This window comes from Hyperolius riggenbachi, chromosome 4, assembly GCF_040937935.1.
Source record: "Hyperolius riggenbachi isolate aHypRig1 chromosome 4, aHypRig1.pri, whole genome shotgun sequence".
Classification (NCBI taxonomy): domain Eukaryota; kingdom Metazoa; phylum Chordata; class Amphibia; order Anura; family Hyperoliidae; genus Hyperolius; species Hyperolius riggenbachi.
The window spans coordinates 402488953-402505320 of record NC_090649.1 but is presented as its reverse complement, the minus strand read 5'-3'; the positions used below and the strand labels follow the sequence as shown (position 1 = coordinate 402505320).

At 44.8% G+C, this 16368-nt stretch overlaps 1 protein-coding gene across 2 annotated transcripts in view; it reads right to left on the bottom strand.

Annotated features, from left to right (window-relative positions):
• MERTK (MER proto-oncogene, tyrosine kinase) overlaps positions 1-3932 on the bottom strand; it is a 172216-nt gene extending 168284 nt beyond the window's left edge. The window contains exon 1 of one of the 2 annotated variants that reach the window (XM_068232287.1): positions 3219-3932. In XM_068232287.1, coding sequence (XP_068088388.1) covers positions 3219-3291 — 73 coding nt within the window. In that variant the 5' untranslated portion in view covers positions 3292-3932. Of the gene's footprint in view, positions 1-2605; positions 2656-3218 lie in introns of those variants that run through there. The other variant, XM_068232288.1, reaches the window with a different exon arrangement.
• Between the last annotated feature and the right edge of the window lie 12436 nt (positions 3933-16368).

The following is a 16368-nucleotide window of genomic DNA, read 5'->3' as shown; positions in this document are numbered from 1 at the left end:
TAGGTATCGGGCAGCAACAGGAAAGGCACTCAATCTGCAATAGGAGGCTTTAATGAACACAATGTCTAATGAAGATATACTATTGGATTTAATCTTAGTGGGAATTAATAATCCTGGGCAGCACGGTGGTGTAGTGGTTAACACTCTTGCCTTGCAGCGCTGGGACCATGGTTTGAATCCCAGCCAGGGCACTATCTGCAAGGAGTTTTTATGTTCTCCCCGTGTCTGCGTGGGTTTCCTCTGGGCACTCTGGTTTCCTCCCATATCCCCAAAACATACAGATAAGTTGATTGGCTTCCCTCTAAGTTGGCCCTAGACTAAGCTACATGCCCTACATGATACATATATAGACATATGACTATGATAGGGATTAGATTGTGATGGACAATTAGTGACAAGACAATATACTCTGTACAGTGCTGGGTAATATGTTGGTGCTATATAAATATATATAAATATTTAAGTGAATAAATAATAAATAGTGGGAAATAATCCATTTATGTGACTGGAGGTACAGTACATTCCAAATTATCTTTACAGCTATTATGCGTAGTACACATGATGCAATTTTCTGTCTGATTGACGGTCGGAAGCTTAGAAGGAAACAATAGTGTAAACTGGAAATTTTTACTTATTTCAGTCTGAAATTTACCAATGTTACATGAAGATCTTGTGGATTTTTAGGAGCTGGAATACAACAGTGGGTTATATTGGGTGTGCAGAACACCCCTTTTTCATGCACGCAGTATAATAATATGTGAAAGCCCAAGGCTCTGGCACTAGCAGACACCTGCAGCTAACCAAACTCTTCCTCCCGCAAATTAGAAACATCAGAAGTGACTGCCTGCTTCTTATGTCTGGCAAGTTAAATGTACACATTATATATTATTATGGAATAACTATCTATAGGGTTGATTAACAAAGATAACTTCGTTTTCAGATCATTTTTAGATAAGGAGCGCTAAACAATGAGTTAAGTCAGTTAAGGAGAGATACATTGTGAGTAAAGTGAGATAATTTAACAGAACAGCTTTGTGAATCAGGCCCTATATGCTCTATAGCAAAATGATGGTTGTTCAATACAGCAGTGTTTCTCAGCATTGTTACATAATGTTCACTTATTTGAAAGATTGTGTTTACCAACCCCCTCTGTTGTGGGTAATTATCTCAAGTACCCCTCACACATACACAAAATGCCTCCCTAATTTCATATGAATGCTTTTCAAACATCCTCCATGCATGTAGCCTATCATTTCTACATCTCTGTACTATAAAAAAATAACTGTGACAAGTTCAAGTGCACTCGAGTCCAACATAAGTACCCCCTGGGATACGTGAACTGCATGTTGAGAATCTAGACTATACAGTACAAATACTGTACATACCGTACTTATTTTCTTCCTTAGAATAAGCAATTCCATTAATGCTGGTGCATTTTCCTGGACTGCCAGGTGAGATCTGTCCACCTGTTACTATTTTATACTCAGGGACATCATCAAAAACTCAGGAAACCAAAAATTGCAAAATGTACTTTTTCTTTTATATTTAAAAAAGTGCAGAAAGTTGTATACAATATCTTCAATTACGTGGTAAAGTGCATATAATTGATAGAAAAGGCACCTGTTATGCTGGGAATACACGGCTCGATTCTGCTCGATAGATAATTTCGGACATTTCCGATCACCACTTGATCGTTTTGCTGCTCGATTTCTCATTGAAGTTAATTGAAAAAAAAGATAAGAAAACGAGCGGAAGATAAGAGAATGGAGCGGGCAAAAGGATCGGGCGCAGAATTGAGTGCCAGAATCGACCCGTGTATTCCCAGCATTAGTCTGGGACACCTCTCCTTTTTACAGCACAATGCCACAGGTCATAAGATTCTGTATCCAGTACCCAGAGGTAGAAAGTTCCTGCAGTCATGCCACTAATGCTTGTATTTATTATTATCATTATTACTGCTCTTCATAAGTAAAACACAAACATATCACACCACCTGTGAAATGATGCAAGTGAAATACAAGACAAATAACATTTATATTGTGCTTATCTCCTGGCACCAGAGTTACAGTCACTAGGACTTGCTCTATAGGCAGTAGCAGTGTAGCAGGGAGTCTTGCCCAAGGTCTCCTACTAGATAGGTGCTGGATTACTAAACAGGCAGAGCCGAGATTCAAACCCTGGTCTCCTGTGTCAGAGGCAGAGCCTTTAATCAGAATCAGAACCATTACACTATCCAGCCAAAAACTCAAGAGACAGGACAACACAGCTCAAAAATATGATGATGTATGGCATAGGAATAACCTTTAATTAATGACCACTTAAACAAAACATAAGTTAAAGTAATAGCAAAACACCACCACTTCCATTGCTACAGATTAGCCCTTATATCAGGGCATGGCAGATAAATAGACCATAAGATAACAAAATAATCGTTTTAGATGCTTCAGATTGATTGTGTCAATTTCAATCTGTCAAATTGTTTATTTCAGTCTATTGATATTTCACAGTGATTGCTTGTTTAGGCAATTATAGGTATAGCCATTAAAAGATGTATCTGCAACCTTTGTTACAGCATGGCACAGCTATCAGGGATAGGGCACACTACCGTCATATCCTTGAGACAATTGATTGGTCTAATGATTTCGCCATTGGTAAGCATTCAGACAGGGGTGCCAAACCAACATACGTCTGCATGATGCCTCTTCTGCCCAATCTTTTGTTCCCAAGCAAGTGTTCCCTAGTTTTATCCTGTTACATCGACTGATCATGTGCAACATGCAGGTTCAGTCAATATCTCCAACATGTCAGCTCACTCCACTACCAATAATATGATCTGTTTTTTTAGCTATTTCCAATCGGTCTGCAGAGCAATTCATTCCCATTCTTAGGAAATCTGATCATTTTGTTTATTGGACACTGGCTCATGGGTAGACCAGACAAGACAAAATAACATTCATATTGCGCTTTTCTCCTGGCAGACTCAAAGTGCTTGAGCTACAGACACTAGGGTACACTCAGTTGTCTGTAGCTGAGTTAGGGTGTCTTGCCCAAGATCTCCTAATGAATAGGTGGTGGCTTACTGAACAGGAATAGCCGAGATTTTGAACCCAGGTCACCTGTGTCAGAGGCAGAGCCCTGGGTAATAGACCTTAATTTGCTATTTAGGGGTGGTGAGCAGCAATCATGTTTCGCAGTCTAAAACAGTTAATTTCTCTTACCTCCTCCAAACAGTATTGGATAAAGCAGCAGAATCAGAAGATGCCTCCAAAGATCTGACTGCATCACTTCCATTAATCCAAAAACACCAGAGGATAATCCAGAGAGGTCCAACAGGTTTTGGATGGGGGAAGGAATCACTGTCACACAATCCAAAATCACACTATCACATCACAAAAACACCAATCACAACAATCTCACCAAACCACAACAACCTTAACAATTACACCAGTATATAGCTAACATAACACCAGACAGTAAAATTATTATAGAAGGCATAGGACATCACATTTGTAATAGAACTTACAACAGAACTGCACATCTGGACACGGAACACTTTCAAAACATATTACATGTAACATATTACATACACATCACATAACACAGAAGTGAAGTTAACAGTAATACACCTGTTACACACAACCCATCACATATAAGCAGCAATAATAGAGTTATGCACAACACAATCAAGTGTACTGTACACGAGTTATGTATTGCAGTCACACAGGTTACACAGCATCAGGCATCCAGCACACACTGGGAACTGCAGAAGTCTGGAGTCAGGTCCTCAACCAGCTGTGTACCCTTAGCAGGGAATGCCAGGCTGAGATGTCCATGTCCATGATAGGAAACACTGGCAGTGAGTGAGTGAGTGAGTGTCGCCTGTGGCTGCTCCGAGTCCGCACTATAATGACCCAAGTCCGGTGTGCTGCGTATACAGCTGTCTGCACCGCAGAATGAGCAGAGTGTGACGTGCTGCTCACTGCAGCTCAGCTCAGCAACTTCAGCAATGGCAGAGGCGGAGTTTACAGAGGGGGAGGGATAGACACGTTTGTTTGTTTTCTTTTCTAGTGTGCTTTCTATTTATTATTATGATATATGAGACTTCAGGCTTAGCTGTACACCAATGACTGACTGAAGTGACATAACAGCAGTCCATGCTTGCTGCTTTAGTGCTGGGAAGCCTCTTTGTACCTCTGCAAATTCTCTCTGTTTAACTACTAAAGTGAACATTCTTCTCCCCCCTCCTGGAGGCTTTGTAGTAGTAGTAGCCCCCCTCCATCCTCTTCCTTTTCTCCTTTCAACCAGCTGGCTCATTGCTGGAATTCAGCAGGAAAACTCTCACTTATTGTTGGGGAAAAGTGAAATTCTAATGCACTCTTTAACTAATCAAGGGATATTTTGTGAATAATTAACCTAATTTTAGATAGAAGAAAAATAAATAGGTTAATGAATATAAGAAAGAATAGAGTGATTGAACAAGTAGGATTTTTTGTTACTTTTATAACTAAACATTGATTTAGCACTGGCAGTGGCACCTTCTGCAGCACTTAACAGAGTGATCTAATCATGTCACAAACTGTCTCACCTGTACATGTAAACAAGGCGCCTGGAAAAAGGGCACCAGATGTAGCCAATACACATGATTTCATTTATAAAAGGGTGCTGGATGTAGCCGATAAACGTGATTGAATTCATAAAAGGGCACCGTGTGTAGCCAATAAGCATGATTCTGTATACACAAGGGTGTTGGATGTAACCGCCATTAGAATATAACCCTAACTACAACCTTAACCTCCCTAGCGTTCTGATTATTTGCGGCGCACAGCCGCAGGAGGGTTTTTTTTACCTAATTTTTTTTTTTTAATCATGTAGCTAGCCTAGCGCTAGCTACATGATTCCCCCCTCCCTGCGGCATCCCTCCCACCCCTCCGATTGCCGCCGGCGATCATACCCAACAGCAAATCCCGTTCTGAACGGGATTTCCTGTATGGGCTTCCCCCGTGCCATGGCGATGATCGGAATGACGTCATTGACATCATGACGTCAGGGGGAGTCCCGATCCACCCCAAAGCGCAGCCTGGCGGTGATTGGCCATGCTGCGCAAGGGGTCTGCGGGGGGGGGCCTCTTTCGCGGCGGGTAGCAGCGGATCGGCGGCGAGCGGCGACAATCGGAATAAACACGCAGCTAGCAAAGTGCTAGCTGCGTGTTTGGAAAAAAAATTATGCAAATCGGCCCACCAGGGCCTGAGCAATCCACCGCAGCATTACTGGACGAGCTGAGCTCGTCCGTAACGCTCAGGTGGTTTTAACTTTCCATGGTGGTTCCTAACCTTATACCCTCCTGGTGCCCTACCTTAACCCCTCCCCCCATGGTGTTGCCTAACCTTAAACTCCCGCTTGGCACCTGACCTTAACCCCCCCATGATGGTTTCTAACCTTAAACCCCCCAATGAGGGTCCCTAACATTAACCCCCCATGGTGGTGCCTAACCTTAAATTGTACCTGAGACCACCTCAAAGAAAAATTATACATACCTGGCACCTACCTTACTCCAGCCTCCTTCAGGCTGATCGGTCCTTCACTGTCTTCCCAGATCGTCTGGGTCCTCCGTTAGGCAGCTCTGTAATTCTGCCTGTCAGCACCAGTCATTGCAGGCGCAGTCTGCAGTAGTACTGCATAGGCACAGAACTCTCCCGGTGACGGGAACGCAATGGGGCGCGCGCAGCCGGGCATGCGCAGTATTAGTAGAGGATCCAGGCTGCCTGGGATGATGGTAAGGGGCCGATCAGGCTGGACCAGGTATGTATAATTTTTTTCTTTTAGGTGGTCTCTGGTTTCCTTTTACCCCCCCCCCCCCCCCTGGCACCTAACCTTAACCCTCCCCATGGTGGTGCCTAACCTTAAATTCCTCCCCTGGCACCTAACCTTAACCCTCCCCATGGTGGTGTCTAACCTTAAACTCCTCCCTGGCACCTGACCTTAACCCTCCCCCATGGTGGTGCCTAACTTTACACTCCTCCCTTGGCACCTAACTGTACCCCCCCCCCCATAGTGATACCTAAACTAAACCCCCATTGGCTGCTAACCTTAAACCCCCCTGCTGATGCCTAATTTTAACCCCTCCCAATGGTGGTGCCTAACCTTCAAGGGAACCTGAAGCGAGTAAAACTATTTAAAATAAACACACGACGTAGCTGCTGCAAATTAATATTACATACTAACCTCACCGTCAGTTCCTCTCTGAAGCTCACCATTTTCTTCTTACAGACATCCCTTCCAGTTCTGACAATATTTTGTCAGAACTGAAATATACCAGTTGCTGTCAGTTACAACTGAATGTGCAAGATAATGTCCAAGTTTCCCTATGGCTCAAGCAGAGCCGGGCCAAGGCATAGGCTGGAGAGGCTCCAGCCTCAGGGCGCAGTGTAGGAGGGGGCGCAGAATTCATTCAGCTGTCATTCCTAATTGTGTTTGAAGCAGAAAAAATAAGAAAAGGGGATACATGGCAGTGACTGCAAGCCATATAACTAGATATTAAGGTGTTGGGGAGGTTGTGGGCCCTGTGGCGCCTCTTAGTCTAATAGCAATCATTGTGTGATGGCTGGGGTGGCAGGGATGGAGGGGCGCACTTTGGTGTCTCAGCCTTGGGGGCTGGAAGACCTTGTCCCGGCTCTGTGCTCAAGTGGGTAATATTACAGTTTCACAGTGTGCTGACCAGGAAGCTGTTATGGGGTAATGGCCATTTTTTAAATGGAGGACGGAGAATCCCATTGATCACAGTGGACAATTGGGGCGCAGGAGAGAAGAAAGAGATTGCAGAATCCACTACATAGGAGGTAAGTGTGACCTGTGTATGGTTACATGGTGGTGCCTAACCTTAACCCCACCCTCTTGGCTCCTAACCTGAACATTCCAAGGTGATGCTTAACCTTAAAATCCCCCCCCCCCAGCTCCTAACCTTAACCCCCCACTCCCCATGGTGGTGCCTAACCTTAAAGGGTAACTAAAGAGAGGTATATGGAGGCTGCCATGTTTATTTCCTTTTAAGCAATACCTGTTGCCTGCCAGCCCTGCTGATCCTCTGCCTCTAATACTATTAACCATAGCTCCTGAACAAGCATGCAGCAGATCAGGTGTTTCAGACTTTAAAGTCAGATCTGACAAGACTAGCTGCATGCTTGTTTCTGGTGTTATTCAGACACTACTGCAGAGAAATAGACCAGCAGGGCTGCCAGGCAACTGGTATTGATTAAAAGGAAATAAATATGGCAGCCTCCGTATACCTCTTACTTCAGTTCCCCATTAACCATTTGAGGACCACAGGCTTACACCCCCTAGCGGCGTAGGAGAGGATTCACCGCCGGGAGACTTGGAGCAGGATACAGCCGGTATGGCTTATCCTGCTGCTGCACAAGTTCCCGGTGACGTTAATTACTATTCACACTGGCGTAACAATAGGGCCCCCTAGGACCCGCTCTGGGACTTTTTGGGGGCAGGAGGGGTCGCAGCATAAGAGGAGAGCTGTGGCTGCAGATCGGTGGGGAGGGGGGAAATTCCCCTCCCCCTCCCTCACCTCGGGCTCTCCTCTTAGCGCTACCCCTCCTGCAATCATTGGTGGTGCTCGTGGCAGCAACGGCGGCAAGCTGAACACATACCTCCTTCTGGCCGGTCTCCGATCACTAAGTGCTTTATGGAACTTCCTGTGTAAACAGGAAGTTCTATGAAGCTCTTAGTGATTAGTGATCGGAGACCTCCGGCCAGAAGGAGGTATGTGCTCAGCTTGCCTGCCGCTGCCGCCGTTGCTGCCACGAGCACCACCAATGATTGATTGCAGGAGGGGGAGTGCTAAGAGGAGAGAGCCCTAGGTGAGGGAGGGGGGGGGGGGGAATTTCCTCCCTCCCCACCGATTTGTGGCCACAGCTCTCCTCTTATGCTGCGACCCCTTCTGCCCCCAAAAAGTCCACGAGCGGGCCCTAGGAGGGGGGCAGAATTCTTTTTGCAGGGGGGCCCGGGGCTTTCTAGGTACGCCCCTGACTATTCCCCTACTTGGTCGACGTAAATGGTGGGGAATGATGTACTTGGGCTTCCAGCTATTGCTGGAGGCCGAAATACAGTGTTTTAAAAGTTACTGAAGTTACTCACTGTGCGCCGCTATAGCCGTAAATCCTATTACGGTCTATGGTGGCGCTGGCGCTGGCTGGCTGCGCTGGATTACCAGTGTTCGCCCCTAGCGACCAAGCTATTTTTTAAGGTTTAGGCCACTGCAGTTTTAAGAGCTCGCTGCAGGGCCATACAACTTAGTACACAAATGATCCCCCCCCCCTTTTTTTGTTGACACCAACAGAGGTTTCTGTTGGTGGCATCTGATTGCTGCTACTACTTAGTTTTTTTATTAATTAATTTGATTAATTCATTAATTTTTATTCATTTTAATGTTATTTTTAAATAAAAAAATGTTGTTTTCTTTCCCACTCTAACCCCCCGAGAGCCAATCAGTGTGATCAGCGATCATCCTCTTAGCCACTCAAGGGGACAGCTCAGTGACAGAGCGGCCCCCTGTACAGCGCTGCAGGAGATCGCTGCGCTGTACAACAGAAATACCGTCTCCTTCTCCTTCTAAACAGCCTGCTAGCCGTGATAGCGGCTAGAAGGCTGATCACAGAGCTCCGCTCCGTGTCTCGGCAGGGAACGATTGTGCAGGCGCACAAGCTTTCCCTGTTAATCGTCGCCCCAGGACTTGACGCCAATCGACGTTAGGTGGTCCTGGGGGGAGCCATTCTGCAGCCGCCAATTGGCGTTATGTGGTCGCAGAGTGGTTAAACCTCCCATGGTGGTGCCTAACCTTCAACTCTCCCCCCTCCCGGCACCTAACCTTCACCACGGTATTCAGTGAAATCCTTGTAGCCCCAATTTTTGAAGATATAACTGGTATTTGGCACGATCATTGTAGCCACATTTTATGTTAAAGATATTAACCGTATTCAATGAGATCAATGTAGCTACAAAATTAAGGGTTATAGTGTAGAAATTAGGTCCTGTATTGTAGCCGCAAAGATTTCCATGATATAACCATAATAAAATAACGGTTGAAATGTCATCGCTTATAGCCGCTAATCACGACAAATAACATGGAAGTCTATGGCGGCGCCCTATTTATACAGACGGCTCTGGCACCCTTTTGAGCTGATACTGTCCCTCACAGGAGCTTAAGGAAGCCACACACCATACAATTTTCCACATTTCTTTTCAATTCAAGTATCAGAAAAAATGATTACAATATTTCAAAAATCTGACTAATGTATCACACACATAAGTTACATTTTTCTCTAAATATGAAAACACAATGGATTGAAAACTCTGAAAAAAACTCCTTGCCTCCATACTTAAGAAAGTGAAAATCTACCGTATACCATTTAATTTCTATAAATATTATGGAAATATCAATTTCTCCAGGATGATACAGATGTCATGTCCAGTCTGTAGAGCAGGATTGTAATGATCAGCAGTGATCAGCTCAGCGCGCTACTGACGTCAGTATACTTTAATAGATGTATTATGCAAGTGATTGGTGCACCACGTTTACACAACAATATATATAAAAGCAATACAGAGGTAATAACCCCCAGTGGCGAGGGCCCACTGGTGGGGATGAGGAGTAACCCCCAGTGGCGAGGGCCTACTGGTGGGAGCGAGGTCAGACAGGCAAAAGTTGGCAACAGATCAGATTGGTAAGGTACAGAATCATAAGGCAGAATCAGAGTAAGTATTCAGGCAGAAGTCGGCAACAGATCAGATTGGCAGAGGTACAGAATCGTAAGGCAGAATCAGAGTCAAGAACAGGCAAAGAGTCAACAACAAGTAATCAATACAATGTATATATATTTCCTAGTCTAGTGTGAAATCCCTGGTGTCCTGCCGGATCAAAGCACACAAGGATCTGACTAAGGTCTGAGCGCTAGCACCGTGAAGTATTCGCAACAACAGACAATGGGCTACTGACATCTCCAAGCTTAAATGCAGACAGGCAATTCCAAGCGTCCCGCCCAGAATACTTCCACCAATCAGCAAAGAGAAACAGCAGCCAGATGTCAGCTGACCGGCCGGTCAGCTGACTCGTCTCCTAAGCCCATAAAGGTCCTGCCGCTCCGCGCGCGAGCGTGCCGACCTGACCTGATGTGCAGCAGAGAGACCTGTTCTGCCGGAGGCCATGATAGACGCCTGCGATGAGGCGGCGATAGCCGCCATGACGTCAGACGCGGAAGCGGCGGTCGCGTTGCCTTCCGCCGCTGAGGTAATTCCACTATTCCTAACAAGGCTCATCCATAAGGCAACCAAAAAGGTCAAGCGACAAGCCAAAGTAGCTTTATTTTAAGGTACAAACACATGCCTGATTTTTCCAAACGACCGGTCGTTTGTACGTCAAATCGGGCGTGTGTACAAACGGTCGTTTGGCTGATAAGGCTAATTTTATGAAAACAAGCCTTATCAGCAGAACGACCATTTTGACGTCCAAATGAGCGTACCGAACGACCGGTTGTTTGGAAAAATCAGACGTGTGTACGAGCTTTAAAGAGGAACTTCAGCCTAAACAAACATACAGTCATTAAGCTACATTCGTTATGTTAATTAAAATAGATAAATAATCTCTTGCCCACCCTTTTTTTTTTTTAAAGAACAGGGAAATGTTTGTGATTTCATGGGGCGGCCATTTTTTGGTTGAGAGAAGGTGACAGGGAGCATGAGACACAGTTCCAACTGTCCTGTGTCCTGATCACCCTCCCAGTTGCTAGGCAATGAGAACAACATCAGAAATCCCATCATGCTTTGCACAGCATCAGGTGGAAAATGCCCAGGCAGATTTCTTTGATCGGGTGGAGCTTAGCTTCTCTGCAGCTAAAAATGAGGCTTGGGTAAGAAAAACAAAGTTCTGATGCTGTGAAATTGTTAAAGAAACACCAAGCCTTTTCATTGCTGAGTAGAATTTTAGTCTGGAGGTTCACTTTAACCATAGTTTTGTCTTTCCATACCTACATACCTGTCTGTACATCCCCTAACACTGGTTTGTCAGCAAAGTACCTCAAATTCAAAATACTCTGCTTTCCAATACAAATTTGGGGGTACTCTGAAGTCAGTAATTACTTTATCTATTTGTTAATGTCATCTAATTATAGGCTTGCAACCAGTTATAGTAATAATAACTTGTGGAATGCTGATTCAGTGGCTGTAAAATAACAGGCATAGGGACACAGCAATAGCCTAAGGTGTAGCAGCTGCAACAGAGCCCAGAGGCAGGGAGGCCGCCACTGGTCTGAATGATTATACTGACCTTTTAACTCTTCTGTGTTCCTCCTTCCTGTGACCCCAGACCATTTAAACATTGCGGTGAGAGACTTCAGTGTCCCATAAACTTTCATAAATGAGAAACCTACATCTTGGACAATATAATCACATTGCAAATGTGATCCCATTATATTGTAATAGTATGTTCACATAGGTTTGGTAGCAGTGCAGTCCGGCAGAATCCATTAGAATAGCACGATGCATGCTGTGCCATACCAGACAATGTGTGCAATTACAGTTGTGGTGAAGCACATTTTTCATGTACCGTATGCTTCACTGCATGCATTGCATACATTGCATCATGCTTGTAACGCACGACTTTTCCCCTCTGTTGCCTTGTGATTCTGTGCAATACAACGCTACAATGTGAAACTAGCCTTAGAGACAGCTACTTTTGCTGACTTGATGGCAGTGAGCAAGGACCCCACCATCAGTCCTAGGGCACAATGGTAGGTGGTGAGAAAGTCAGGGTAAATAGTGCATAGTCATAAAAACTGATGTTAGTGAACCAAATACAAAACTTAAAGGAATACTGTAGGGGGGTTGGGGAAAATGAGTTGAACTTACCCGGGCTTCTAACGGTCCCCCGCAGGCTTCCTGTGCCTGTGCAGCCACTCACCAATGCTCCGGCCCCGCCTCCGGTTCACTCCTGGAATTTCAGACTTTAAAGTCTGAAAACCACTGCGCCTGCGTTGCCGTGTCCTCGCTCCCGCTGATTGTACCAGGAGCGTACTGCGCAGGCCCTGTATGGTCTGTGTCTGCGCAGTACACTCCTGGTGACATCAGCGGGACCATTAGAAGCCCCGGGTAACTTCAACTCATTTTCCCCAACCCCCCTACAGTATCCCTTTAACTAATAAACAAAAAGCCCACCTGCTTAGTAATGTGCAACTGGCCGCGTGCAGCGTGTGCGCCCGCAACCTTGTGCATACGGCCATGGCCCCCCTGCCCCCCTGCATGCATGGCCTGTCCATGAGACTGCCCGCGTGCCATGCATGTGCAACAGGCACATGCCGCACGGACGCAGGGACACAGGGGTATGCAAGGACAGGGAAATTATTATATAGCATTTAGGGAGAGTAAAGAATCCAGGAGCAACTCGCCATATTACACTTCAATAAAACTTCAACTTTTAATGTTGTATTATTATATAGGATGGTATACATTTATATATGACACCTTAGGGGGCATGGAGACCACTAAAGGTGGACATACATTATGTTCCATTGTCGTTCCAATTGATTCTTTTTTTCCAGTCAGGAAACGGTTTGTCGATGGAAAGATAGTCGATCAGTACTCCACACACTGCAATCAATATCTGATAGATTTGTGCTGTCAATCAAACTGTTCAGGAAGTCAGTCATAAAGCCAACCCTCTTTTCCCCTCCACTACGCTGATGGTGCGCATGTCGCGAGTGTAAAAGGCCCCATAGACTTTCATTGCCTTAGCGTTACCGCAGGGTAACGTCACGCAATGAAAACGCCTCAGTGTAAATGGGGCCTCAATATTATGAAATATACGGACTGGTAGTTCTCAGGGGCTTCAAATTCTTTGGGGGAAAGTCAGACAACACACATTTGTATTCAGTAGTGCGAGAGCTAGCGATTTATAGGCAGACATGCAAGCCTGTGCCCTATTCATTTCAACTGTGCCTCCAGATATACAAAAGAGTTCTATAGTTTATGCCTTCCGTATATCAGTGCAACCCGCCTGCTGCTTTGGCGAGCTCAGCAGCACTAAGCCAAGGGATCACAATATGCAATCCCTTGGTTTAGTAGATCACGCTCATAGTATTCCTAGTAAATCAACAGTGGCGTAGCAATAAGGGTTTCAGAGGTCTCGACCACACTGGGGCCCTTGGGCCAGAGGAGCCCTGTAGGGCCCTCTCTTAGCTGTTAATTGGTCCTGTGCTTGTAATAATTACTTCTATAGATGCCTTGAATGGTAGTAATCATTAACAAGCTCTTTCTTATCCCCTTCTTGCACCTCTGACACTGTAAATCAATCTTAATATTTACCTAATCAGTGCTGCCAAAATACTTATTCCTAGATACTGGAAAATACACTACTCCTTGGTAATTAAGGTTGTAAAATACAGTAACAAAATATGTTACTGATGGAAAGGAAATATGCAAAATAATAGCTTGATGATTTTCTACTTGACAGGATTAATTTGCTGAGCAAAAACGTCTGCAGTGAAGTGCTGCCAACACTGGAAATTTGTGATTGTGCTGTCTTGCTATAGCGCTGGGTTTTTTGGTTCACAATTTAACACTTTTTCATAGACTCTTGAAGGTTTGTGTATGTACATCGAACAACAAACTAGTATTTGTGGTTTAGTTTTAAGTGCTGGAACGCAGCAACCGCAAGTGAGCTGGTGGAGTAAGGACATCATGAATCGAAATAGATGACACATCCCTTTTTGCTAGCTTTCATTATTGTATGTGTCTGTAGGGGGGCATTATTGGCACATGGCAAACGCCGCATAACGCCTTAATTGGGCTCCGCCATAGCCACAACGCTATAGCACACAGCCTGCACAGCTGTAATTCGGGGTTCCGGCGATTGCCAAACACCCAAATTACTTCTCCCTCCAAGTTGCTACAACTTGGATAGTAATTAACGCCGTAATTCGGCTCACCCTGCGCCATAGTGTCAAGGCAGCAAATTGCAATGAACACGGAAGATGGGGGGAGTGTAGGCACAACTAATTGACTGAACGATTCTTTGGTCACCTGCCATACTTTTTTTTTTCTAAACATGTTTTTCTGAACATCCTTAGTCATACCATAGTTGCCAATTTTTTCAGAGGCTAGCCTCCACCAACGCTATTGGAACACTTCTATGCAGTCCTCTTTCATGTTCCAATTTATCACCACAGTTTTTTGGGGGCCAGGTCCAGCTGTTGTTGTTACAACAAAATGGAGATCAACTGTTTGCTCCAGATCCTATCTACATATAGCAGACCCCTGCGAGAAATGGCATCTGTGAATTCTCACACCAGAAGCCTACTGCATGTTTACTTTCATACAAGATCTTAAATTACAGTATCACTGAATTTTATCTCCAAAACAAGTTTTATTTTGTTTGATCTTACATATAATTTTGACGGAAGGAATGTGACAGCCTTGTCTTCAATGAGGATTAATCCCTCATTTTTGTAGTGAGGCATTTCTTTTTTTATTTGAAATTTACAAAAACAAAATATAGCAGGCCCCTTTAACACAAAAGTATTAGTAGTCATTTATGGCTGTGATTAAGGCTGCTTTCACCGTGGGACGTTACAGGCGCACATTAGAGCAGACTGTAACGCAGCCCACCGCACAGTAATGAAAAATCAATGGGCTGATCACAGTGCACATGTTGCGTTACATTGTAACGCTGCACGTCAAGACAACGTACTGCATGCAGTACTTTATACGTAGCTAAGCCGCGTTAGACTGCTTGCACATGCTCAGTAATGTTGGGGAGAGCGGCCAGGCACATGGCTAATTAATATTCACTGCACTCAGTGACGTGCAGTGTTTACTTCCTAGAGCGGCCGCTTTGTGCTGCAATTGGCTGGCAGGACCACGTAATGTCGCATGCGTCCAAGAGTATGCATCACGGCATCACGGACGCCAGAGTGAGCTGCACAACGCGGCTCGCTCTGACGTCCACATCCAACACCACCAGGCGTTGCGTTAGGGGCACGTTATGCGACCATAACGTCCCCTAAAACGCAACGTCCTGGTGGGATAGTTGGAAATAGGTTAGTTTATTTTATCTTGAAAAAAAATATTAGTGAAAGAAAAAAATCTGTGTAATTAACTTACCAGGTCAAGCAAGAAGGTGACACATGAGGCTTTTTTTTTTTTTTTTTTTGCAGTAATTGCCCTGGCTACAGAGTGCAACAGAGGCTTGTTAATAAAAAAAAGTCTAAACTTCAAATCTGACTTCAGGGCAGACGTAAGAATTTCACATGTGTATTTTAGTGTTGAAAGTCCGGTTTAACTGTGAATAACTTTATAACGACTTTTAAATGGCTACAGATTGCCCAGCAAGCTCATGATGAACCAGATCTCCCAGGAGTGTGTAAGGGGCTGAAAGAGACCGAAAAGCCTCCTTACTAAAATGCTATGCAAAACAGGTTTGCCTTCTTAAAACATAAGGTATTTGCAATTATTCAGGTTGGCGTAAGCATGAGGTTTCCCACAGTGCATCACTGCTGAATATGCTAATCATCCCTTTGTTGTTTCAAATATCTAAACACACCTCCATAACCGCTGGAATGCAATGATGCATCAGCTTGATAATATTACAGAATATTTTTGGGATTGACTTTCATGTCAGGTTCATACAGTAGATTGAATGATTATATGAGTAACAGTTGCCACCTTGTGTTCGCTGCTTATATTACAACATACAATGTAGCTATAAAATGGGGAAATGCATTATGACATACTGTATATGGTCTGTGACTCTGTGTCCTCTTCACACACTGTCCTGATCTCCAGCCACATCCTCTCCCTCTTCACAGATACCAAAAAGCCTCACAGTGAAGATAGGAGAGAGGTTTCCTGGTAAGCTGCACCTGTTGTGTCCAAATGTACACACAGTACACAAAGAGAGGGGGGAAGCTGATGTTTGCTCCCTATTCCATCCAGCTGAGCTCCATCAACAAACTAACTGATAACCTAAATGTATGCATGCATTGGCTAGGCTTGGGGTGCTACATGACAGAAACACTGCTGAATAGCTCCAGCACTTCAATCTACTGTAAAGGGGCCCATACACCTAACGATTTTCCCGCAGATATACAGCAGATTCGATCACTGTGATCGAATCTGCTGTGAAATCATCGCGCAAACGCTGACAGAACGATCAATTTCCATCCAAAAGCAATCGTTCGCGTCGATTCCCGTCGATGCGTCCATGCGGAAGATTTTTCTCGATCGCCGGCGGGTCGGGAGTGCGTCGATAGCGGCGTTCGAATGCCCGATGACCGACGCAATACAGTGGCAATTCATTATCTGCTCCGACCGGCA